Source organism: Abramis brama, assembly GCF_963993115.1.
Source record: "Abramis brama genome assembly, chromosome: 4".
Taxonomy (NCBI): domain Eukaryota; kingdom Metazoa; phylum Chordata; class Actinopteri; order Cypriniformes; family Leuciscidae; genus Abramis; species Abramis brama.
In genome coordinates, this window is record NC_139966.1 from 4,456,305 (window position 1) to 4,480,729 (window position 24,425).

A 24,425-nucleotide genomic window follows, 5' to 3' on the forward strand; every position below is an offset into this window, starting at 1 on the left:
GGGACGGGGGCGTGGCTTGGGACCGGTCAGAGGGGTCAATGGGACATTTGGCCACTATAGTGGGAAATCGGACAAATAGTTGGTTCGTGGGACGGGGGCGTGGCTTGGGACCGGTCAGGGGGGGGCGACTGGTTATTTGGCCACTATAGTGAGTAATCGGACAAATAGCGGGTTCGTGGGACGGGGGCATGGCTTGGGACCGGTCAGGGGGGGCCGACTGGTTATTTGGCCACTATAGTGGGTAATCGGACAAATAGCGGGTTCGTGGGACGGGGGCATGGCTTGGGACCGGTCGGGGGGTCAACGGGACATTTGGCCACTATAGTGGGAAATCGGACAAATAGTTGGTTCGTGGGACGGGGGCGTGGCTTGGGACCGGTCAGAGGGGTCAATGGGACATTTGGCCACTATAGTGGGAAATCGGACAAATAGTTGGTTCGTGGGACGGGGGCGTGGCTTGGGACCGGTCAGGGGGGGGCGACTGGTTATTTGGCCACTATAGTGAGTAATCGGACAAATAGCGGGTTCGTGGGACGGGGGCATGGCTTGGGACCGGTCGGGGGGTCAACGGGACATTTGGCCACTATAGTGGGAAATCGGACAAATAGTTGGTTCGTGGGACGGGGGCGTGGCTTGGGACCGGTCAGGGGGGGCCGACTGGTTATTTGGCCACTATAGTGGGTAATCGGACAAATAGCGGGTTCGTGGGACGGGGGCATGGCTTGGGACCGGTCGGGGGGTCAACGGGACATTTGGCCACTATAGTGGGAAATCGGACAAATAGTTGGTTCGTGGGACGGGGGCGTGGCTTGGGACCGGTCAGAGGGGTCAATGGGACATTTGGCCACTATAGTGGGAAATCGGACAAATAGTTGGTTCGTGGGACGGGGGCGTGGCTTGGGACCGGTCAGAGGGGTCAATGGGACATTTGGCCACTATAGTGGGAAATCGGACAAATAGTTGGTTCGTGGGACGGGGGCGTGGCTTGGGACTGGTCAGGGGGGGGCGACTGGTTATTTGGCCACTATAGTGAGTAATCGGACAAATAGCGGGTTCGTGGGACGGGGGCATGGCTTGGGACCGGTCGGGGGGTCAACGGGACATTTGGCTACTATAGTGGGAAATCGGACAAATAGTTGGTTCGTGGGACGGGGGCGTGGCTTGGGACCGGTCGGGGGGGCCGACTGGTTATTTGGCCACTATAGTGGGTAATCGGACAAATAGCGGGTTCGTGGGACGGGGGCATGGCTTGGGACCGGTCGGGGGGTCAACGGGACATGGGAAATCGGACAAATAGTTGGTTCGTGTGACGGGGGCGTGGCTTGGGACCGGTCAGAGGGGTCAATGGGACATTTGGCCACTATAGTGGGAAATCGGACAAATAGTTGGTTCGTGGGACGGGGGCGTGGCTTGGGACCGGTCGGGGGGGCCGACTGGTTATTTGGCCACTATAGTGGGTAATCGGACAAATAGCGGGTTCGTGGGACGGGGGCATGGCTTGGGACCGGTCGGGGGGTCAACGGGACATGGGAAATCGGACAAATAGTTGGTTCGTGTGACGGGGGCGTGGCTTGGGACCGGTCAGAGGGGTCAATGGGACATTTGGCCACTATAGTGGGAAATCGGACAAATAGTTGGTTCGTGGGACGGGGGCGTGGCTTGGGACCGGTCAGGGGTTCAACGGGACATTTGGCCACTATAGTGGGCAATCAGACAAATAGTGGGTTTGTGGGACGGGGGCGTGGCCAGTGTGGGGTCAGAGCCCCCTCTGACCCCACACTGGTCATTAGGTCGGCCAGGGAGGTCTTCCACATGTTTGATCTTGCTGTTGTTGAGGCCTGGCTCCTCTACCGGAGAGACAGCAGAGTTAGGATGAGGTTCATATTAGGATAAAGTTATGGTGATTGTTAATGTTTTAACCTTGAAACAACACCGATTGTAATGTTTTGATATGATAACTTGATGATATGATGGTTTGAAGTACTTGCGTTCCACGATGGTACAATGTTGCCTGAGGGCAACAGTTGGATAATAAATGTTACTTTTTATTAAATATGAAATGTGTAATTCATTAAAAACTTGATAAATATGTTTGTTCAAGTGTTTAGTTAAAGAAATTAATGTTTTCAATAAATATATAAATTTTTTCTTCATGAAAATCTCAAATGTTTAAATTTGTCCATTGTGGTACAATGTTGCCTTGAGGCAACAAACTTTTAATTAATAAATAAATTAAAAAAATTATGATAATGTTTATTGATATTGTTATAGTGTCCATTTTTAAGCAGGAAAAACATAAAAAAACATTTTTTTTCCTCACTGATATCATATTGCGTACCATAGAGGGTTAAACATCATTTAAATAAACAAATATTCAAATATTACGATTTTAATGAGGTTAAATATTCAAATACAATATTTTTGAAAAATGTCCATCCCTACTTTAGACACAGTTGCTCCTTTGAGCTTAAAGAAGATTAAAGAAGTTAGTCCAACACCGTGGTACTGGCCTTTAAAAATAAAAATCTGCCTGCCTCTATGGGAATTTCACATAGGGGTGTCCAGACTTATGCACCCTGTATTTTAAGGAAGAACATTTATTTATTAACAATACATTATTCATTCACAAAGAAAATTGGTGTCCTTAAAGGTTGGAGTTTTCCTAATTTTTTCAATTAAGGCATTAAGTTAAATTTCCAAAAGATGATTTTTTTATTCCTCTTTTTAGTCAACTTAAGCATGGGTGTCTAAACTTATGCTTAGCACATATAGGCCTGGTTTCACAGACAGGGTTTAGATTAAGTCAGGATTAGGCCTTAGTTAAACTAGGACCTTAAAGTAGTTTTTATAAACCTGCCTTAGAAAAAGATATGCTTTCAGTTAAAACAGTTTAAACATGCATTTTAACCCTCAAGCCTCGTCTGTGAATCCGGCAGAAGTGTGCCGTTTGGGACAGAGCGTAATGAATGCGTTTGAATGTGTGACTTCACTGATTGGATCTGGATATAATTTTCAGAAACTAACATTTTAATCAATTCTACTCCGTACCTCACTCAAAATGATTGTATACTGCCAGAAAGCATTTCAAGGACAAAGGGGCAATGACCACTGGGGCACACCACTGGTGTGTGTCCCGTGCTAGCAGAATGAGTCAGAATGTCAATTACGAGCTGCAGGAAAAATCTGAGGTTCTCTTAGAGGTACACCTTCCTATATCTTTCCTTTGTTTTAATAATCCATGCAAAATACTGTTTTAGTGCAGCATAACGCAAACATTATCTGTTATGTCTTAAATAAACGTTTGGTTAACTGTTGGGGAAAAACGTGATTTGTAACATTATATTACATCCATGCGGTAAAGTAGGTCATAATATAAAGTCTGTCTGTCTCATTAATGTTATTCAAACAATTGTGGTATCATGGAAAAAAAAGAATATATATTTTTTCTATAGATATGGGTTTTGACTTGGTTTGTGCAAAATGTGGTGTTATTATCAGGGATTTTAAAGTATGGTTGCTTAGTGAATTTGTTTTGGAACCTTCAGAAAATGTTTACTTATTATTTGTTCATATGTTATTACTGACTATTTACTTGTCTTTAATAATGTTTTAAATTGACATTAATTAGGCTTGTAGTTTTGCTGTAGTATCAAAAGTGTAATAGATCATTTTGTGATATTTCACTGGCCTCTGAACATTTGAACCGCTGACCCAATCCAAGACTGAGCCCTGCTGAAGCAGCTCTAAATATGTGCTGTGCTGTTAAATGATAGATCAAATATACACAGTGACAGTAACAGTAACAGAAACTCATACTATGCATTTTAGCAGGCTTAATTAAGCATGGAAATAACTTAAGGAAATATATATTTGCTGAACAAATTAAGCCAACTAATATGATTTACATTCTTTTGGTTTCTCTACCCAATACATTTAAAAATTACAAATGCCGTGAAAATTCAGGTATTGGTATCAGTATCGGTATTTGGTATCAGTGAGTACCAAAAATTAAAGTATCTGTATCAGACTTGTTCTGGAAAAAGTGGTTATTGGTGCATCCCTATAAAATATATATATATATATATAAAATGCAAATTGATGACTTTACAAACACATAGACTACGATTAACAGCCTTGTATAGTTACAGGTCTGCTTACAGTTGGCCTGTCTTTAACAGTTTATAAGTTTTCCATAACAACAGAGCGTAAACCAATGAGAACGCGGGACAGTGATGACGATCCATAACAACAGAGTGTAAACCAATGAGAACGCAGGACATTGATGATGATACATAACAACAGAGCGTAAACCAATGAGAACGCGGGACAGTGATGACGATCCATAACAACAGAGTGTAAACCAATGAGAACGCGGGACAGTGATGATGATACATACCAACAGAGCGTAAACCAATGAGAACGCGGGACAGTGATGACGATCCATAACAACAGAGCGTAAACCAATGAGAACGCGGGACAGTGATGATGATACATACCAACAGAGCGTAAACCAATGAGAATGCGGGACAGTGATGACGATACATAACAACAGAGCGTAAACCAATGAGAACGCGGGACAGTGATGACGATCCATAACAACAGAGCGTAAACCAATGAGAACGCGGGACAGTGATGACGATCCATAACAACAGAGCGTGATAATAATAATAAATTGAATTTATATAGCGCTTTTCACGAACTCAAAGTCGCTTTACTGGGCAGGTAGACAATAAAAACAATGCAAAAAAAACCAAAAAACAAGATGCAGACAGAGATGAAAATGGAGGGGGTATGGGGCTAGGGGTAGGCAGAGGTGAAGAGATGGGTCTTGAGGCGGGACTGAAAGATGGTGAGGGACTCAGAGGTGTGGATCTCTAGGGGGAGGGAGTTCTAGAGCCTGGGAGCTGCCCTGGAGAAGGCTCTGTCCCCAAAACTGTGGAGGTTGGACTTGCGGATTCAGAGGAGACTGGCTGAGGTGGATCTGAGGGGCCGTGAGGGTTGGTAGGGGGAAAGGAGGTCAGTGGGGTATGAAGAGGCCAGATGGTGGAGGGCTTTGTAGGTGAGGACCAGGGTTTTGTAGGTGAAAAAACTGTAAATATTACTGAGAAAAAAACAAACAAAAAAAGAACAAACTTTGCACCTTTTTTAAACAATCACTGCCAGCTGTCAAGGAAACCAAATACAATTTATTTCACTTTTTTATGTACTCTGTTTCTTAATCAAACAGGGACGAGAAAGAGGACAAAAAACAGCAAGGGTCAAATACAGAGGAGTGGTTACATAACGGGTTATTTATAGGAAATTTATAATTTTTTAAATTGCAAAAGAAAAGGTTGCCAAATAATGTGAAATTGTTCTGTTCTGCCAATCATTGTAAATCTATTTTTTTCTATTTGAATAAACTGCAACAGGTCGTGCATCCAATGAAAGTAGCTGGGTGGAAAATGATTTTTCTAGTTCATCAATATAAGCCTTTTGGCAATTATTAAGCAAAAAGCTAGAGCGTTTGACTGTAAAGATGATGAGGACACCTTTGCGGGATTAAGACCTAATAGTGCCACTAAAGGGCACAGTTCAACATCTAAAATAAAAACGTCAGAAATTGACTTGAAGATAGAAGAGGTCAACGCTGGGCAAAGCCAAAAAGTATGATAGAGAGTAGCCAGGGCTTGTCGACATCAGTCACAAGTAGGATCGAGATCCGGGTTTATTTTAAACAGTTTGGCTTTTGTCCAGTATATTCTGTGTAACAGCTTAAACTGCATTAGTGAGTGACGAGTGCAAATGGAGGTGGTATGTACACGACAAAGGGCCTTTGACCATTCCTCATCAGTAAAAACATGATTAAGATCTGATTCCCAATTCTGCTTTATTTTAGACATGGGTGAAAAATCTGAGAGTGAAGAAAATTAAAAAATAGTTTTGTAAATATTGGAGACAGCACCTTTAGAGACTTTTATTTCTAAAACTTGATCAATCTCTTGTTTCAGAGGTGCATGAGGAAAGTGAGAGAATCTATTTCTTATGAATTCACGAGTCTGAAGATATCTAAAGAAGTACGTTTTCGGAAGATTAAATTTGTCTGGTAGATATGAAAAAGTGACAAAAGTATTATCGCGGAAGAGGTCATTAATATTTACATTGCCCTTTCTAAACCATAATGTGAAGGCTCCATCTGAAATGGAAGATAAAAAAGGATTTTCATATATAGGAGGCAGACCCGACATTTTGTGAAAGCCAAAGTGTTTTCTAAATAGTTGCCAATTTTTTAGGCTGTGCAGAACTAAAGGGTTTGAAGAATAATGGGAATAGAAGAACATACCAAAGCATGTAAAGAAACTCAGATACAAGAGTCGCACTCTATTTCAACCCATGACGGAACCCAATGACACAGACCATAATGTGACTGACTCCAATATAAAATGCTATGAATGTTTGCTGCCCAGTAATAAAATAAGAAATAAGGAAGTGCGAATCCACCTAATCTTTTGGGTTGCTGAAGGAATAAATTCTGAATTCTTACTGGGCCTCCGTTCCAAATAAAATCTGAAATCACTCGATTTAGTGACTGGATCTGAGATATATAACACTACGTCATCAGCATAGATGACAATTTTCTGTTCTTTTCCTACTCTATGGATGCATGCCAGTGATATTGCAATTAGTATGAAAAGAGATTGCAAGAGGTTCTATAGCTATAGCAAACAAAAGTGAACCCTGTCTTGTCCCACGGTGAAGAGAAAGATATTCAGAACTAATAACATTTGTTTTTACCAACGCCAAAGGGGAAGAATAGAAGAGTTTTACCCAGGACACAAATTTATCACCAAACCCAATTTTTTTTAATGCATAAAATAAATAGTCCCACTCAACACAGTCGAAAGCCTTCTCTGCATCGAGAGAGACTAGGGCTTCTGGCATGTTACAGTTACTGTCCAGCTAAAGTTAGTTTCGATTGATTGATTCACTTCTGTTGCGATCATTAGTTATTAACTTAGGGGCCGCTAACACGACACCATTCTAACAGGAAAATCCTAAACGCGCTCCGGCCACCCATCCGCACAAAACAGTGCCTGGTGTCTTGAGAACGCACTCCCTGAAATAGGTTTGAAGGTGCAAATGTATATCTCTGCGCAAAACGCAAACCCGCGGAAACGCACATGTACACTACGCGTTCAGCCCAAAGGTATGGTGTTTGAATATAAATGTGCGCAGGCGTGTAGTCCTTCTTTACAAATCAACCCTCAATAAACTACTTGTCTGGCCTTAAAAATGTAAAGCCAAATACGCATTATAATATTACATCAGATTTCATTAACATGTGAACTTGTGAATCTAGGTATTATTAACTGGCCGGAATTTTGAGATCGCAATAGACGTGAAGGACTATAAAGCATTAAGAGCTCGCTCAAGCACTGCGGAGCTAAACCATTTAGTGCTTTGTAAGTAATCAGCAATATTTTAAAATTTATACGAAGTTTAATAGGGAGCCAGTGCAGTTTAATGTGCAGGGCTAATATGGTCATACTTCCTGGTCCTGGTAAGAACTCGAGCTGCTGGGTTTTGAACTAGCTGTAGTTTGTTTATTAAGCGTGCAGGGCAACCACCCAGTAGAGCATTACAATAATCTAGCCTTGATGTCAAGAACGCATTAACTAATTGTTCTGCATTTTTCATTGAGAGCATATAACATAATTTAGATATATTTTTAAGATGGAAGAATGCGGTTTTACAGATACTAGACACGTGACTGTCAAATGAAAGATTGGTATCAAAGAGCACACCCAGGTTCCTAACTGACGACGAAGACTTAACAGAGCAGCCATCAAGTGTTAGACAGTATTCTAGGTTATTACGTGAGGAAGTTTTTTGTCTAATAATTAGAATCTCTGTTTTTTCAGAATTTAGAAGTAGGAAATTACTAGTCATCCAGATTTTTATATCAGCTGTGCACTCCATTAGTTTTGTGAATTGGTAAGTTTTGTCAGAGTGTGAAGAAATATAGAGCTGAGTATCATCAGCATAACAGTGAAAACTTATTTCATGTTTTCTAATGATATCTCCTAATGGTAGCATGTACAGAGTGAACAGCAGCGGTCCTAGTACTGAGCCTTGTGGTACGCCATACTGAACTTGTGATCGATGAGACATCTCTTCATTTACTGCTACAAACTGATAACGGTCAGATAAGTATGATTTAAACCATGCTAATGCAATTACACTAATGTCAACGTAATTTTCGAGTCTGTTTAAAAAAATGTTGTGATCGATAGTATCAAATGCAGCACTAAGATTGAGTAACACTAATAGCGAGATACAACCACGATCGGATAAGAGCAAATAATTTGTGACTCTAATGAGGGCAGTCTCAGTACTATGGTACGGTCTAAATCCTGACTGGAAATCCTCGCAGATATCATTTCTTTCAAGAAAGGAACACAGTTGTTAGGATACTGCCTTCTCTAGTATCTTTGACAGAAAAGGTAGATTCAAGATCGGCCTGTAATTGACTAATTCTGTGGAATCAAGTTGCATTTTTTTAACAAGCGGTTTTAATCATAGCCATCTTAAAATTTTTCGGTACATATCCTAGTGACAAAGATGAATTAATGATATTAAGAAGAGGATCTGTGACCTCTGGGAGCATCTCTTTCAGTAGCTTAGTCGGTATAGGGTCTAAAATACGAAGTCCATAGTAATCGATTGTCGAGTTCACGCGCGTGATCATACGTACTAAACCTATGCGCGTGAACTCGACAATCGATTACTATGGACTTCGACCGAAAACAGGATGTAAACACAGGTATGAGCGCTGGCTGAAATAACAGCATTTTTATTCATATCTTTCACATCTACTGCAGTCAGAGTCACACGCGTTCACTCCGAAGGAATCACTCACATGATCTGTGCACTTGAAATGACACATGAAGGATGTTAAGATGCTAAAAGCAGGTTTAAAACTTGCCCCATTGAAGTCAAGAGGGTGCAAATTTTAAAAAGAGGATAACACGGTGTTGGCAACACCGATTTTTGTCGTTGTTCTCTGTACTGACAGCACTCCAAATGTACAAAAAAATGAGCTCAATGTTAAAATTGATCGGAGTTCTCCTTTAAGGGCCCGAGTGTGATCGTTGTACCACGGCGTTGGACTATTTTCTTTAATCTTCTTTAAGCGCAACGGTTTAAGCTGTGTCTAAAGTGCTGGAAAAGAGAGAGTTAAAAGTTTCTGACGCAATATCGAGTTCTTCTAAGCTATCCGGGACGCTGAGATGATGAAACTGATTAGGAAGATTATTGATAAAGCAATCCTTAGTGGCAGAAGTGATAGGTCTCACATATTTATAACACGGAGTCGGCTTTGCGGTTTACACGAGACTAGATAATGATCTGAGATGTCATCGCTCTGCTGCAGAATTTCAACGGCATCAACATTGATTCCATGTGATAATATTAGATCTAGAGTATGATTACGACAATGAGTAGGTCCTGACACGTGTTGTCTAACTCCAATAGACACAATTTTCACAAACACGTGATACAACTATTGTCACCGTCCATTTGGGGGGGACAGGAAACAATCGCATCCAGAAACGCATGGGTGGAATGACATCTTGAAAAAGACGTAAACGCACCTGTGTTGCTCTATCAGGAAATGGGACCTATCACCAGTGACGGAGCACACAGGGGAATGAGCATTGGCTCATTTTTTTCAATACTCGAAGATGACAGGCTCCCTAAGCGTGATACAAATCAGTTGTAACGTATGACTACGTCGAACGTGAGCGACTAAAAGGGAACAGTGAAACGTTTCTATACTCCTTTACTCACAAAATTGAGCAAATTAAATGTTGAATTATACTTGCTCCATTTGATCAACCACAAATTACTCCACTATCCAGCTCTCTGACTAATTTTGAACAAGTTACACCAGAACTAGTGTTCCAGCTATAAGCTGGATTCTCTTTCTACACGTCAAAACAGAAATTTTTATGACTTTCAGTGCAAATGCGACAGCTATAATTAACAGCTCATTAGCAAGTGGACTTGTTCCAAGCAGTTTTAAACATGCAATCTTACATCCCTTGTTAAAAAAAACTTTTCTGGATCCGGCAATACATGACAACTACAGACCGATCTCCAAACTGCCTTTCATGTCAAAGATTTTGGAGAGAGTTGTTTATTCCCAGCTCTACTCTTATCTAAATACATTTAACATTTTGGATACATTTCAGTCTGGTTTCAGATGTGTTGCACAGCACTGAATCTGCATTATTGAAGGTCACAAATTATATTCTACTCTCCATGGACTCAGGTTCGCCTGTTGTCCTAGTTTTGTTAGATCTCAGTGCTCAGTTCGATACGATTGACGATGATAGTCTTTTAAATAGTTTATAATATATGGTGTGCATGCAGGGAACAACCCTCCAGTGGTTTTCATCCTATCTAAAAGAAAGGACATTCTCTGTGAATTTGGGCAACTTTTCTTCTGCATCGGCTCAGCTACTATGTGGTGTCCCTCAGGGGTCAATTTTGGGACCCCTGTTATTTTCATTGTATATGCTTCCCCTGACCTTTATCTTTCAGAAGTACATCATATCTTATCACTATTATGCCGATGATTCCCAGTTTTATTTCCCAGTGAGTATAGACAAAAATTGCTCATCTGAAAAAGCCTTAAATTGTTTTAAAGATATCAAACATTGGCTGGCTAATTGAGAGCAATTAAATGAGAGCAAAACTGAAGTCTTGATCTTAGGTTCCTCCTTGTCCCGTTTACATGGCCTAGCTGTCCAGTTAGGCCCATTATCGTTGACCTCGTTGATTTTAACGACGTTGATTTGAATCAACTCGTTAACGTTGATTTTTGACTCATCTCTACTTTTCAATAAGCAGATCAGTGTTGTTGTAAATTGTAGTTTTTACCATCTGAGATCAATTGCTAAAATAAAAACTTTCCTTTCCCTTACTGACTTGGTAATTGTGATCCACTCATTTATTTAATTTAGGTTAGACCATTGCAACTCATTGTATAGTCGTCTGCCCCAAACTGCATTATTCCCGTCTATAACTCGTCCAAAATGCTGCACCCAGGCTGTTTTTTTCCCCCCAGTTTTGGTATCTCTACACTGGCTTCCAGTGAAATTCAGGGGGGTTGATTTAAAAATTTTGACTTTTGTTTACAAGGCACTATTTGGTCTCGCACCCAAATATATTAGTGACCTTTTACACCCTTAAGGCAGGCATACACTATGTGATTTCAGCAAGGTTACCTACTCAGACTGAACGAGTAGATCTCATGCGATGTAAAGCCAAAGCTCACGTTTTATGTGCTCACACTATACAGTCCGATCATCGAGCTGCAACTTCACTGCTCACACTATACGTGTGAAATATGTGCGATAAACCCCCGTGCCGGGTTGCGCCGATAGACCATGATATTGTGTATCCAGAGATATTGTCAAAACAAGCATCAGCTATCAATATCAAGAGGATTTAGCATTTCCAATTTATATATTATTATTATTATTTGTATTATTGTATTATTATTATTATGGAAGGCCTACTTTTATTATAAAATTGATAGGCTATTATAATTCATTTGCCATGTAATAATTTCATCCATGCATATTGCCATGCAATAAATTCATAGTGCATCACCGCATAATCGACATGCTGCGAGGATAATACAAGATTACATAGAATCTTACTCCTCCTCAGTGTATGCCCAGGCTCTCCAACTAAAGCACTCAGGTCTTCTGACCAATTGCTATTGACAGTTCCTCGTTGCTGTTATAAATCTAAGGGTGACCGTGCCTTTTCGGTGAAGGGTCAGAAATGATGGAATATTTTTCCTTTCCATGTGAGGTCATCTTCATCGCTAGCCATTTTTAAGTCTTCTTTAAAAACATCTGTTTTCTTTGGCTTTTGAATAGATCATGAAATGGGTTTTTGAAGCTGATAGAATGTATGATGTTGTATTTAAATGTGTTTTTTAATTCTTGCTTGATCTGTAAAGCACTTTGGGTCAACCTCTGTTTCTTTTTAAATGTGCTATAAAAATAAAGGTTGACTTGACTTGATTAGAGAAAACAGTTTAAAGAGACTCGTGTGAAAGTTTGAGTCAGCAGGACTCATCAGTGGCATCTGGTCCCTGATGAACAAAACAACTGTGAACAAGCTGATATCAGGAGCAACTAGGGCTGCACAATTTAGGGGGGAGATCTGCGAAAACTGCGATTTAACATTCACAAAAAATTATAAAGAACACCAGGTTTGTTGTGCCTACTTTTAGGGTTGCACAATTTGAAATTTTAGAAAAATTGGTTCTTATAGATCAATATGACTAATAATAATTATTATGATTAAAAAAATATAAAAAAGAATTATAATTGTAGTAATAACACCATTTCATTATTATAAACATACATTATTTAAGAATAAATATAATATAGTAATTAAAATAATAATAATAATTTTACCTTTATTTTATAAGAAAAATGCAGGCAGCCTATAACTATAAATAATTAGAAAGAAACACTTAAGAAACAACAAACAAAGAACGAGAATAAATGGTGACAGGGAAAACTAAGCAGAATATGACAATGAAACTAGACAAGACAAGGTCGTGACAGGCATCTCCTTCACATTGACATTCAAACAGGTCTCCTTGTTGACGATTCCAAGATGGCGGCACTTTTGACATACCTGAATCAGCCGAGCTGCATCTACTGTACATATCTATGGTTGGCGACCCTAGCTGCAGTGAATGCACAGGTAAGTGCACTCCCTCAGCCAAAATGTGCAAGTGTAACCAGATAAATTTCATGAGATTAAGGATAAAAAATCTTTTTGGAAGTTTTTTTTTTTTTTTTTTACTTTTTTTAGAAAATGATTTTATGAACCATTCCTTTAAAAATAGGAAGTGTTACAACCCAAACCTGATGAACTTCAGATTTTAAATAGAGACACCAGAGGACTTCATTTCTTAGCAGACGAAGGAAACAAAAAACATTCAGGTAAGATTGAAATGTTGTTACAAAATGTGAATGTGCTATCAAAAATATCACTGGACAGATTCAATATCATTTGAAGGAAAAATTGTCTCAGGTTACGTATGTAACCCAGTTCCCTAAGAGGGGTTGGTAATGACATTCCCATAGTGTCAACGCCATGACAGCCTCCCGTTCCCCTTTCAGGGAACCAGGTTACAAGCATAACCTGAGGCGTTCCCTTTCGAAGGGAACTCAACGCTGTCATGGCATTGACACTATGGGAATGTCATTACCAATGCTGCCACACTGAGGAAGATTGCCTGCCCAACAAGGCTGTGTAATACTGCCACAGAAAATTGTTGAATGCAGACATGACTTGGTAAACCCTGAAGGACCTGTGACCCTGGGTTTGAACCCATGTCCAGACTGTAATTCCTGAGGAATGTGTGCGGAGAGGGCCAGCCAGCTGCAGCACAAACCTCATGTAAGGGCTCACCCCTAGATAGAGCTATAGAAGATGCTACACTCCTTGTGGATTTCCAGAGGCAAAGCCATTACGAGAGCCTCATAGGACAGAGCGATAGCATCTATAATCCAATGGGAAAGGCACTGCTTGGTGACTGTGTTACTAAAGCAGACCAGAAAACAAGACAGGGGTAGCTGCAGGTCAGAGCAATGGGTGTGCAGAAAGGAGGTGTGTTTTGGAGGTGTGAATTGCTACAACAGAAACTAACCCTGCCGCACACCTTGGCCGACAGCTTTCACGACTAATAATAAAGACCCTTCTACGCGCACCTACCATTCGGCATGCTCCAACATTTCGTCATGCTCATTACTCCAACCTGCATATATCCACACTTGTAAATAACTGGGAGAATGTACGCCATTGGCCTGACATAAATCCTAAGAGCCTAGACTGGATATAGAAGATGCAGTCTCTCTATTGCGACAGCGATTCATGCGGCGAAGGGAAGTACGGCAGGGTGGCCGGTTACAGGAGGTTTGCAAAATAGCTCTGATCATACCTGGGGAAAAGTCTAAGCAGGAGGAAGCTACTGACAGGGCCTGCAGATCTCCTACTCTTTTGAGCAATGTCAATGCAAATAGTAGAACCACCTTAAAAGTGAGAAGCCTCTCTGAGGCTGACTCTAAGGGCTCAAATGGAGCCTCTAATAAATAAAAAAACTTTCCAGGACCACAGAAAGATCCTAAAAAAGGAACTCAGCAATTTTAGATCATACGATTTTGTTGTGGTGGGAGCTCTGGAAGTCAAAAGCGACTCAACATCCTCAGTTGAGAGATCAGAATCTATGAGCTGTTACCTTTCAGGGACAAGACCCAAAGTTTCCAATTCTCCAGCCAGAAAGTAAATTGCCCTCTGGAAGAGCAGTTTGGTTTCTGCCCAGAGCAGGAACTGCTGCAACTGCCTGAATAGGAGGTGCAAGCACAGCTCGCTCTGGTGATTGATGTAAGAGACTCTATTGTAAGTTGCTTTGGATAAAAGCGTCTTTTAAATGTGTACATGCAAATGAAGCATTTTATATGATATAATTATACTGACCTGAAGGTCGAAAGTTTAATTCTGTATTTCCTATGACCATTTTCTTTGCCATGCCATGTGCTTGCTATGGCTTCAGTGCTTGTTTGACCCCATATTGCTGCTTGCATCTTTATTTTAAAATGGATTTCTTCAGTATTAACTCTTTCCCCGCCATTGACGGAAATATCCGGCATTTTGTGTTTTCACTGTTTTACGGTAGGGGGCACTATTACGCATCTTCTGAAAGAGTACCGAATCTCCTGATCAAAACACAGGTGAAAAAGAAGCAGAAACATTCATTCATCAACATTAAATATCACATTAATCAAAACTGCCTAATGTTACCAAATGAAAAGTCGACCCAGGACAAGCTATAGGACTGTGCAAGCTTTGAGGGTGTTGACTCAATCTACTCTATCCATCTATGTTTTGATCATCATTCTGAATTAGATCCTGGGGCCCATTCTTCGTACGTTGCTTAAAACATCCGAGATCAAATGAGACATCCAAGATGATATCATCGTGCGAATCATGATCTGGCTAACTCGGTTCTTCGAACACACTTGCCGGATATGATTAGTATCGCTGGATTGAGTTATCTGAGATAATTGCGCGTTCATGCGCTGGTTAAAAGGGGATATGTATCGATAGTAGACATTGATCAGCAACGCTGCTATTGGCTGTTCAGCGTGGCCGAAGAGCGGGCTCAGTTTTTCTCCTCAGCAGAGCAAGAACTAATAGTCGAAGTTTATTCGGAATTGTAATGTTTAATCAAAACGCCAGGGAACACCTCAAAGTCTGCAAAAGCCAGGAGAGAGGGCTGGCAAAAATAGCAGACAATTTAAATCTGTTAGAAGTGGCCATGTTAGATGTTTTTATCACTTATTAGACTATATTTTTGTATTTTAATAATTACATTACTTTGTTCATTGTAATGTCAGTCACCACACCACACTAGAACATGGGAACTAATAAAAATGAAGTACAAAAATATTCTACATAATGGTAATTTTTAGTTATATAGTCTCTTTTATAAAAGGCACTGTTAAATAAATGGTGTTCTGTTTATAAAAGCAACCAAGAAAAAGGCTGAAAAAAGAAAAGATCTTAGTAGCCTACACTGTAAAATAATTTTAGCTGCATTAAATTAAGGCCGTATATAGTCATTTCAACTGTTAAATCTTGAGTAATTATGAATTGCTTTGACTTGTGAAAGTGAAAACTGATAAACTTATGTTAATGTAAAAATATTTTGCCATGAGTTATTGACCACATTTTTCCCGAGTGTAGTTCATTGTAATGACATTGTGTTTTCCTCTTTTGTGCACTTTTACATAATACACCAACACTTGTATCTGTTCCCAAGAAAGTGGTGGCTGAAATATATGCAGTAAGTGGACATTTTCTAACTTTCCAAAGGAAAGAAAGTATAAGACTTTGTAATGTCCATTTGTTTCCATTGCACTGGACAGTGAATAAACCCTCTCAGATAACTGTCATATGGAGGAACTAGCCTACCTGCAAGTGCATACATAACTTTACTTAATTTATACTTGTATGCTTTATGGCTGCAATATAAGTTGCAGGATTCCACATCTCCAGAAAGGCCTACAGAAGAGTCTGCACAGACAGAGGAGACATAGGCCTACAGGTGGGCAGTGTATAGCCAACTTTTCCTTTTTATTGTTGCATGAGGCATGTGTCTAATATCTCTTGTTGCAGGCACTTGACCACTGGCTTTTCTTTACAAAGAACAATTGAAATAAAACTCAAGGAACTCAAGCATATTTGTCTTTTATTAAACATTTAATGAAAAGTGGGGGTTTTTTTTGGCAATGTTGTGTAATATGGCACATGCAACAATGTCACAGGCCCTGTCAGGTGTGCAACCCTCAAGACTTTTCAGACACTGAAATATTCCCTTTAGTTAGTCAAAGTTCATTTCATTGTGTGCCCTTGTCCTGGCTTGAGCTGCATTGTAACTGGTTTGGGTCAGGGAATGGGGTCATGAAACACCTGTCTGCAGGCAGGAACATGTCATAATCACCTATGAAAAAATGCAGTTCAGTTAGGATCAGCATAAGTGTATGTAATACAGTGAGCTTGATATTTAATTGTGGAACTTTCCTTACCACTTTCAAATAATGTGCATAAATGTGAATCTCTGAAAATTCTTAAGTCATGCACAGATCCTGGCCATTTTGCTTTCACATTTGTGATATGGAAGATTTTAGTCAACTGTTTTTTTATTTTATTTGATATAATATTACTAATCTGGAATATTAAGAATCACAATAGTAACTGGGCTGCACATTTACATTGTGAACCCCCTTTCTGTTCACATAATCCCCTTCATTGAGGCCTTGATGGCAGTCTATGGTAGCCTAATAGTCTGTACCAATCACGTTAGTGATGCCTGAGTGACATATACTGTAATCGGCATGGTCATGATTGCATGATCTGCTTTAAAAAAAACTGCTTTACAACATTGGGTCTTAAGTGGCTTGGAAATGCCACAAAATCTCCAATATGTAAAAGAAAGAGCCACTCGCAAATAATCTTAGGGCAATGCAAACAGTTTGTGCTGTAGTTAAAGCCCGACTCCGACAAGTTGAAAATAAATGTGCGTTTCCAACAAATTAATAATGTAAACGACAATCTCACGAGTCACGAGAAAAAAAAATATATATCTCAGAAAGTGCACTATCGCGCTGCGCTGGACTTCCCGTATCAGCTCCGCTTATGAAGCCGCGATCTAATCCTATTTACATGAAATAAGCTGCTCCCGAGCAGGTTTAAGTTTGCGCACCTGTTGCTATGACAGCAAGTCCAGGATGAGCGTTGAAGAACCAAACAATCCAAGATCATGCCAAATCGCCAACAATCAAATCCAGCTAACTGAGTTAGCGACGTATGAAGAACGGGCCCCAGATGTAGTCTTTGACAAAAACACGATTTTCTCAGCTTTTTGCTCGAATTGTTGCTTTTTTTTTTTTTACTTAAAAAGGAATGCATGAAACTAGAATAAAACCTTTTTGTTTTTTAAAGCAGAGGGTGTGCTCTTTATTTTGAAATTTTGCATATTTGAGATATAAATATTCTGGGGGTCATGAAAATTTTGTGAAAATTATCAAAAATGCTGGCAGTGTCTAGCAACTTTTTTCAAAAATGCTGGCGGGTAAAGAGTTAAACAATATTCATTATAATCAGATGTAATTTTGTTAATATATATTATAAATATTCTAAGTATAAATTATACCTTTTATTTGTTATTTACTGCAGCCCTGGCATCACAGACCATTGAAGTGGCAGCTCTAGGAAGACCTCTGTTTCCTGGTATGCTGTATGACTGCCGCAAGGATACCTTCATTCCAGGTGCTTTAAAACCTAAAATATATAAATAATTACAAGTTTATTTTCCCCTCTTCATCAAATATTGCATCACTGATTACAAATCCTTGTGTAACAACATTATAAAACCTGCATGTTTCTTCAACAGTACATCACTTCCTTGTACATAACTCTAAAAGTAATTTCTCATTTCAGGTGTTACTCTGTGGGATAAGAAATCATTGAGAGAAGATCTGGACAGTCGTCCACAGCCCATGACAGATTTGAAGTTCAGTAGCTCCGACTCTCTCTCTAGTAAGTCCAGTCTCATGGATGTGAGTGCTTCCCTGAAGGCCAGCTTCTTGGGAGGGCTGGTGGAGGTGGGAGGATCTGCCAAGTTCCTGCGTGACACCAAATCCTCAAACCAACAGTCCAGAGTTACAATGTATTACAGCGAAACCACAAGATTTGAACAGCTCACTATGAGCCATCTGGGAAAGATCACTTACCCTCAGGTCTTTGACCAGAAAACTGCAACTCATGTGGTCACAGGTGTACTATATGGAGCTCAGGCCGTCATGGTGTTTGATCAGTCATTTTCAGAAGATGACGAAAAGCAGGAGATTGAGGGAGAACTGAATGTCATGGTCAAGAATATTCCCCAATTTTCCATTGAGGGACACGGAGCTGTAAACATGACAGATGCTCAAAAGAAAGTGGCTGAGAAAATTGCCTGCACATTTTATGGTGACGTCCGCCTTGATCAAAACCCCACCACTTACATGGAGGCCCTAGAGGTGTACAAGAAGCTCCCCACTAAACTGAAGGAGAATCCACAGAATGCAGTTCCAATAAAAGTCTGGCTCTATCCTCTTTCTCTACTGGATGAAAAAGCTTCTCAGTTGGAGAGAGAAATCACCACACGTCTGGTTTCCAACACTGAAGATATAATAGAGGTGCTGGGAGAAGTACAGAGGACTTGCAACGACCTGTCTAGTAAACCGATTGTAAATGTTTTCAAAGACATTAAAGAGAGGCTGCATTCGTTTCAGAGCTCATTTAGTATTTACAAAACGGTGCTCCTGAAAGAAGTGGCCAAGGTCTTGCCTGCTATTCGAGGAGGAGAGATGGAGCAAAAGTCATTGGAAGACATCCTGAAGATCCACTACAGCTCCCCCTTTAATGCTGACATGCTTAACCAGTGGTTAGATCATGCAAAGGCTGAAGTTAACCTCCTGAGTTCTCACACCGAGATACTGAAGGGAATCAATACTGAAGACTCAAACCGTCTCAACACCATCCTCTTTAATCCTAATATTGATGTTGTGGTGTGCTTGACCTTCACATCTCTGAAGTATGAAGACCCGTATCTTTCAGCCCTGAAGAAGTTTCTGGAATCTGATGAGTTTAAAGAGCTAGATGTGGGAATGAAACACACTTCTAGCACGTTAGTATCTCTTACAAAGTGGTTCAACGATCCTGATGTCATCTCAAAGATGAGAGAGAACTTATCTCTTTTCAGAAGTTTTTCAGAGGCTAATAAAGATGAAAAGAGATATAAATTCATTATTTCTGCCATCTCCGATCCCTCCAGTCCAGGCTCCTCTATCTATCTGTATGAATCAGGGAAGCTGACAGACACACAGTTCCAGCCCGTGTCGAAGCCTCCTCCACCAGAAGTGATGAAGGTCCTGGAGCGCGGTGTGACCCTGAAACTGCAGAAGTCCCCAACTGGAGAAACTGTGCAGTTCAGAGTGGAGTACCAGCAGAAGAAAGCAGATTCTGGTGCTGAGGAACAGTGGATTATCATGAACACAGCTGATGAAGTCTTTACTCTGACTGGATTGGAGTCTGGAAAGCAGTACTTGATCCGCTACAGGATAGTGGGTAAAGTGGGAGTGAGTGAAGCCAGTAACACTATCAGCCCCATACAGTCTTCAGGTGAGTGTCATATGCCATTTTTTTTGCATTAATCTTTTTTTTTTTTTATATATAATTAGCTTCTTTCACACAGTCAATGTTTGTATTGATAACAATATTTCCTAACAGGTGTGGCTATTAAAAATTTGTAACGTTGTAAAGTGTTTCCCATTTGACTGTATATATATATATATATATGAAAGTATTATTTCCTTTGTTCATGTTGTTACAAATAGTCCTTAAAGTTGCAGAGTATATTATGTATTTGATGTCTAATGTAGGCTACTGTACATAATTATATGACATTCACAATAAACAATACAAAGCCTTGAACAAGTAAAACATTTCTTATTCTTCATACTTTTTCTTATTCTTTCATACATTTAATGACATAAAACTGACATAAAAATAAAAAATAAAAAACAATAATAAACAAAACACACAAAAATAATCAACTTAACACACAAAAACTGTTGACACTTAAACCCACTATATTGATGGCATTTCATACTAGAAGAGTATGAAATGACTAGAAGATAACTACACATCAGCTACATAAATTCATCAACTAACCATTCAGAAATGTCCTGTTGCTTCTACATGTTTTCACTTCTTCTTGAGTCTCTCTGACATCCTTGTCTGAATCCGGTTTGAACATAAAAGGCTAAAAGTTTTTGAAATTTTCAGTGCATGTGTGTGTGAGGTAAAAGGACACACTTGAACCAGAAAATATGAACATATCACACCAGTCCTCAGGTCTTTACACTGGCTCCCAGTTAAATTTAGGATTGATTTTAAAGTATTATTACTGGTATATAAATCATTTAATGGCCTAGGACCTCAATACATTTCAGATATGCTCACTGAATATAAACCCAACAGATCACTCAGATCACTAGGATCATATCAGCTAGAAATACCAAGGGTTCACTCTAAGCATGGCGAGTCTGCTTTTAGCTATTATGCTGGAACCAGCTTCCAGAGGAGATCAGACGTGCTCCTACAGTCACATTCAAATCCAGACTCAAAACACTTCTGTTTAGCTGTGCATTTAATGAATGAGCACTGTGCCAATGTTCGTCCGACTGTTTGTACTGTACTATATTTTATTTTTTAGTTTTCTAAACTGTTTTAATATTTCTTATTTCTTTTTATTATTTTAATTTCTTCTATGTAAAGCACTTTGAATTGCCACTGTGTATGAAATGTGCTATATAAATAAACTTGCCTTGCCTTGCCTTGCCTAGAATTATAATATAGGCTAATTCAATTATTGAGCATGAGACATTTATTGATCAATCAGTGTCTCTTTGAAAAAGACTAATAAGGAGGTTGAGGTTTAATCCAAGTCTTATAAAGTGATATGATTACTTTGTATGATGAGCAAAGTGAAATTGAAGTCCTATTCTCTTTCAAATCAAATCTGTGCTCAGTTCATGTCTACAGAAGCCAAATCAAATATGGTGACATGTCAATAATATCAAACCCTCAACAGTGGTTATGTCAGGATTTGGGCTCTGTAAACAGCAGAGACATCTCTAAATATCTTCTGTGTTGGAGGATTTCTGCATGTGTTAGCAATGGATGCAGGATCACTTTCTCTTGACATGATAATCAAACTCTTCATGTCTGCTGATTTCCACAGTCATGGTTCCCAAGACCAGGAGCGACTTCCTTCAATGTAAGTCAGAAAACGAGTGTGGTCATGTTCTTCCTGTAGAAGCTGAAAGAAAACATGACAGAAGAGTTTTAGAGTTGATCATGTGAATGATGATTGAACTGTACTGAGACACTGCTGATATATTGAACATGAAGAGTTCAGATACATTAAAAGATCAGATTCATAATTCCTGATTGTGATGTGTTTTCTCTCCATCAGATTCCCGTCAGCTCACTCTGGATCTGAACACAGTGCATAAAAACATCCGTCTGTCTGAGGAGAACAGAGTGATTACTAACACTCACCCAGAGCTTCAGCCGTATCCTGATCATCCAGACAGATTTGATGGGTGGGAGCAGGTGTTGTGTAGAGAGAGTGTGAGAGGACGCTGTTACTGGGAGATTGAGTGGAGTGGGATTGATGTGTCGATATCAGTGTCATATAAGAGCATCTGGAGGAAGGGACGAATAAATGAGTGTGCGTTTGGATATAATGATCAGTCCTGGAGTTTGTACTGCTCTTCCTCCGGTTTCGCAATCATACAAAATAGCATAGTGACTAATCTCCCTGTAGAGCCCATCAGTCGTAGAGTAGGAGTGTATGTGGATCACAGTGCAGGAACTCTGTCCTTCTACAGCGTCAACGGAGACACAATGAGCCTCATCCACACATTCCAGACCACATTCACACACACACTCTATCCTGGGTTTAGGATTTATCTTGGATCATCATTGAAACTGTGTTGATGAATGAGAATAGACTGATGAGAGATTCTACCCATAATGCTTTGAGCTCATGATAAATCAGTGACAGTGAGATGTTCTAGAGTCTCTTATTGTCTCTTCATTACATTAATAACAGCTGAACTTCTGTCAGTGAAATATCATGTCAGAATAACTGTGTGTAATAAATCCTCATATAGACATCAGTGTGTGTGACGGTGTGTATCTGTGCTTTTCTCAAGCTCTGTTTGTGTTGATGAAGATCAGCTTCATTTAGTTTCACAGTAGAGTCACATCAATCATTTATAATTCATGTAGAAGTGGGATTTGTTAAACATATTTAAATCCATGTGTATTTTAGAGGTTCAAGCACTGAAGCCGCTGCAACATTATTATACTTGCAGTGTTTTATCAGATATTATTTTTCTGCTCTAAACATGTCTGGGCGTCTGAGACTGTAAGGCATAAAGATCTCAAGCTTGGAAATATAAGAAAAAAAAGGTCTCCGTTTGATCCAGTTCACTCGAAACTCATCAAAAATCCCCTGATACATCAAAACACTGTGAAGATGAATCATTTTTATGTGTTGATCTATATCTGCTGTACGTCATCATGATCAATCCCAACGAATCCTGATATTCATCTTCTCTGGGTCAAATAATATATATTCTTCAAATATCCCCGTCAGCAGCCAATGAAATCACAGCAGCCAATAAGGTCAAATCATAATGTCTGACTGTTGACATATTTGTGTCAAAATGAGGCTGTGAATCAAATTTTGTGAGATTGAGCCACATGGTGGCACTATAATAAGCAACATTACCTTTTTGCTGATAACTCTGTATCCCAGTGAAGCTTTGAAACACAACAAGCACTGAAAATTGATCAAAGAACACATATTATACAGACACCTGATATTTAATCTTATTAGATAATTAGTTCATTGCATTTGATGGATTATACAATCAATAAAACATTTGCATGTGTTTGTAAAAGCTGTTTTAGTGCATGTTTGGCCTGAGTTATTGCATTCCCACTGTTCTGACCAGCAGGAGTCGCCAGCGTGTGGCGATTCCAACCATTCGAAACACTGAATCATTTGTTCAGTTGATTCAAAGCTTTATAAAGCTCAGCTTCTCCCATCACTAGTCCACTCCGAACTTCACACATTCTGAGGATTGATGTTTGCTGAGCTACCAACCGTTTATATCAATGGGAATGATAGATGACGGCTGTAATATTAATGTTCTCAACTGTAGGATAAGAAATCAATCGATCTCCTTTCTTACGCATATCTTCAGTTCATGTATTCCTACTGCACTTTAAGACGATGCTTCCTTACATAAACCACTGTTTAAACTATTCTAAGTCTTAATAACACACCTGTTGGGAATCCAACTTCTCTCCTGCATATTGGAAAGCACCTTCTTTAAGTTCATGAGTGTTAGGAAGTATTAATTCCTTCAGTAAAACCACAGAAGGGTCTTCCGGCAAGATGGCGAGCTAGCCGCACATGTTTTGCTGAGCTCTGGCAGAACTATTTCAATTTATACTTTTTATATGCGCCATGTTCTCAGAAACTAGTCTCAGAAACTCAAGTGATCAATTAAACACGTTACTATTGCGTTCAGTTGTTTCTTCTGATACGCTCTAGATCGAACGAGTAAACTTTGACGGGAACATGGCGCATTCAGCAAACAGAGCCCAAAATTTACCCATGGAAATGGATCACAATTACGGCCAAGAGAACCCAAAGGAAAGACGACGGGATGCTTCTCACATTACTCCAACCAAAACTCTTCAAAAAAAAGGTGAAGCCAGACGACTGTGAAATCTCCAGCTTTGCTGCAGATGATTAACTCCTTAACGGTGAGATTCGATTCTAAAGATAGAAAACTGGAGGACATTGCAGACAAAATTAGACAAAACAGCACCATGAGTGTGAACATCTCCAAATCAGTGGAGTTTAATGCTGCGGAGATTGAGGAATACAAGCAAAAATATGTCATCTTGGAAAAGAAAACCGCAGTTCTCCAGAAGTCTAATCCAGAAGTCTTAAGTTGAAAACGTCCGAGCTTGAGCGTTATAAGCGAGACTGAATCTTCATATTAAAGGGATGAAAGAGCAATGGCTGCAGCCCCCTCGTCATAGCATCAGCACCCCCTGGTGGGGGGCTGTGGACTAACATAATATTGTACTTAAAAACGCGAAATAAAATGGGCATCAATGGACAGCGTTAAATAACGCTCTTATGCCTAATG

General features: G+C 39.8%; 1 protein-coding gene across 7 annotated transcripts; it reads left to right on the forward strand.

The window, feature by feature from the left end:
- The first annotated feature begins 3,112 nt into the window (after positions 1-3,112).
- Positions 3,113-23,286, forward strand: LOC311081587 (stonustoxin subunit beta-like). 7 transcript variants are annotated; one of them, XM_084112128.1, is made up of 9 exons: positions 3,145-3,200; positions 8,074-8,181; positions 10,585-10,638; positions 12,662-12,774; positions 12,920-13,016; positions 17,815-17,907; positions 18,079-19,803; positions 21,428-21,463; positions 21,662-23,285. In XM_084112128.1, the coding sequence occupies exons 4-9, from the start codon at positions 12,685-12,687 to the stop codon at positions 22,186-22,188; spliced, it is 2,568 nt and encodes an 855-aa protein (XP_083968254.1). In that variant the 5' UTR covers positions 3,145-3,200; positions 8,074-8,181; positions 10,585-10,638; positions 12,662-12,684; the 3' UTR covers positions 22,189-23,285. The 7 variants fall into 7 exon arrangements, with proteins under 7 accessions (XP_083968255.1, XP_083968250.1, XP_083968251.1 ...); XM_084112125.1 differs by lacking the exon at positions 10,585-10,638 and having other exon boundaries at positions 3,127-3,200; XM_084112127.1 differs by lacking the exon at positions 10,585-10,638 and having other exon boundaries at positions 3,144-3,200; positions 8,083-8,181.
- Positions 23,287-24,425: the final 1,139 nt, after the last annotated feature.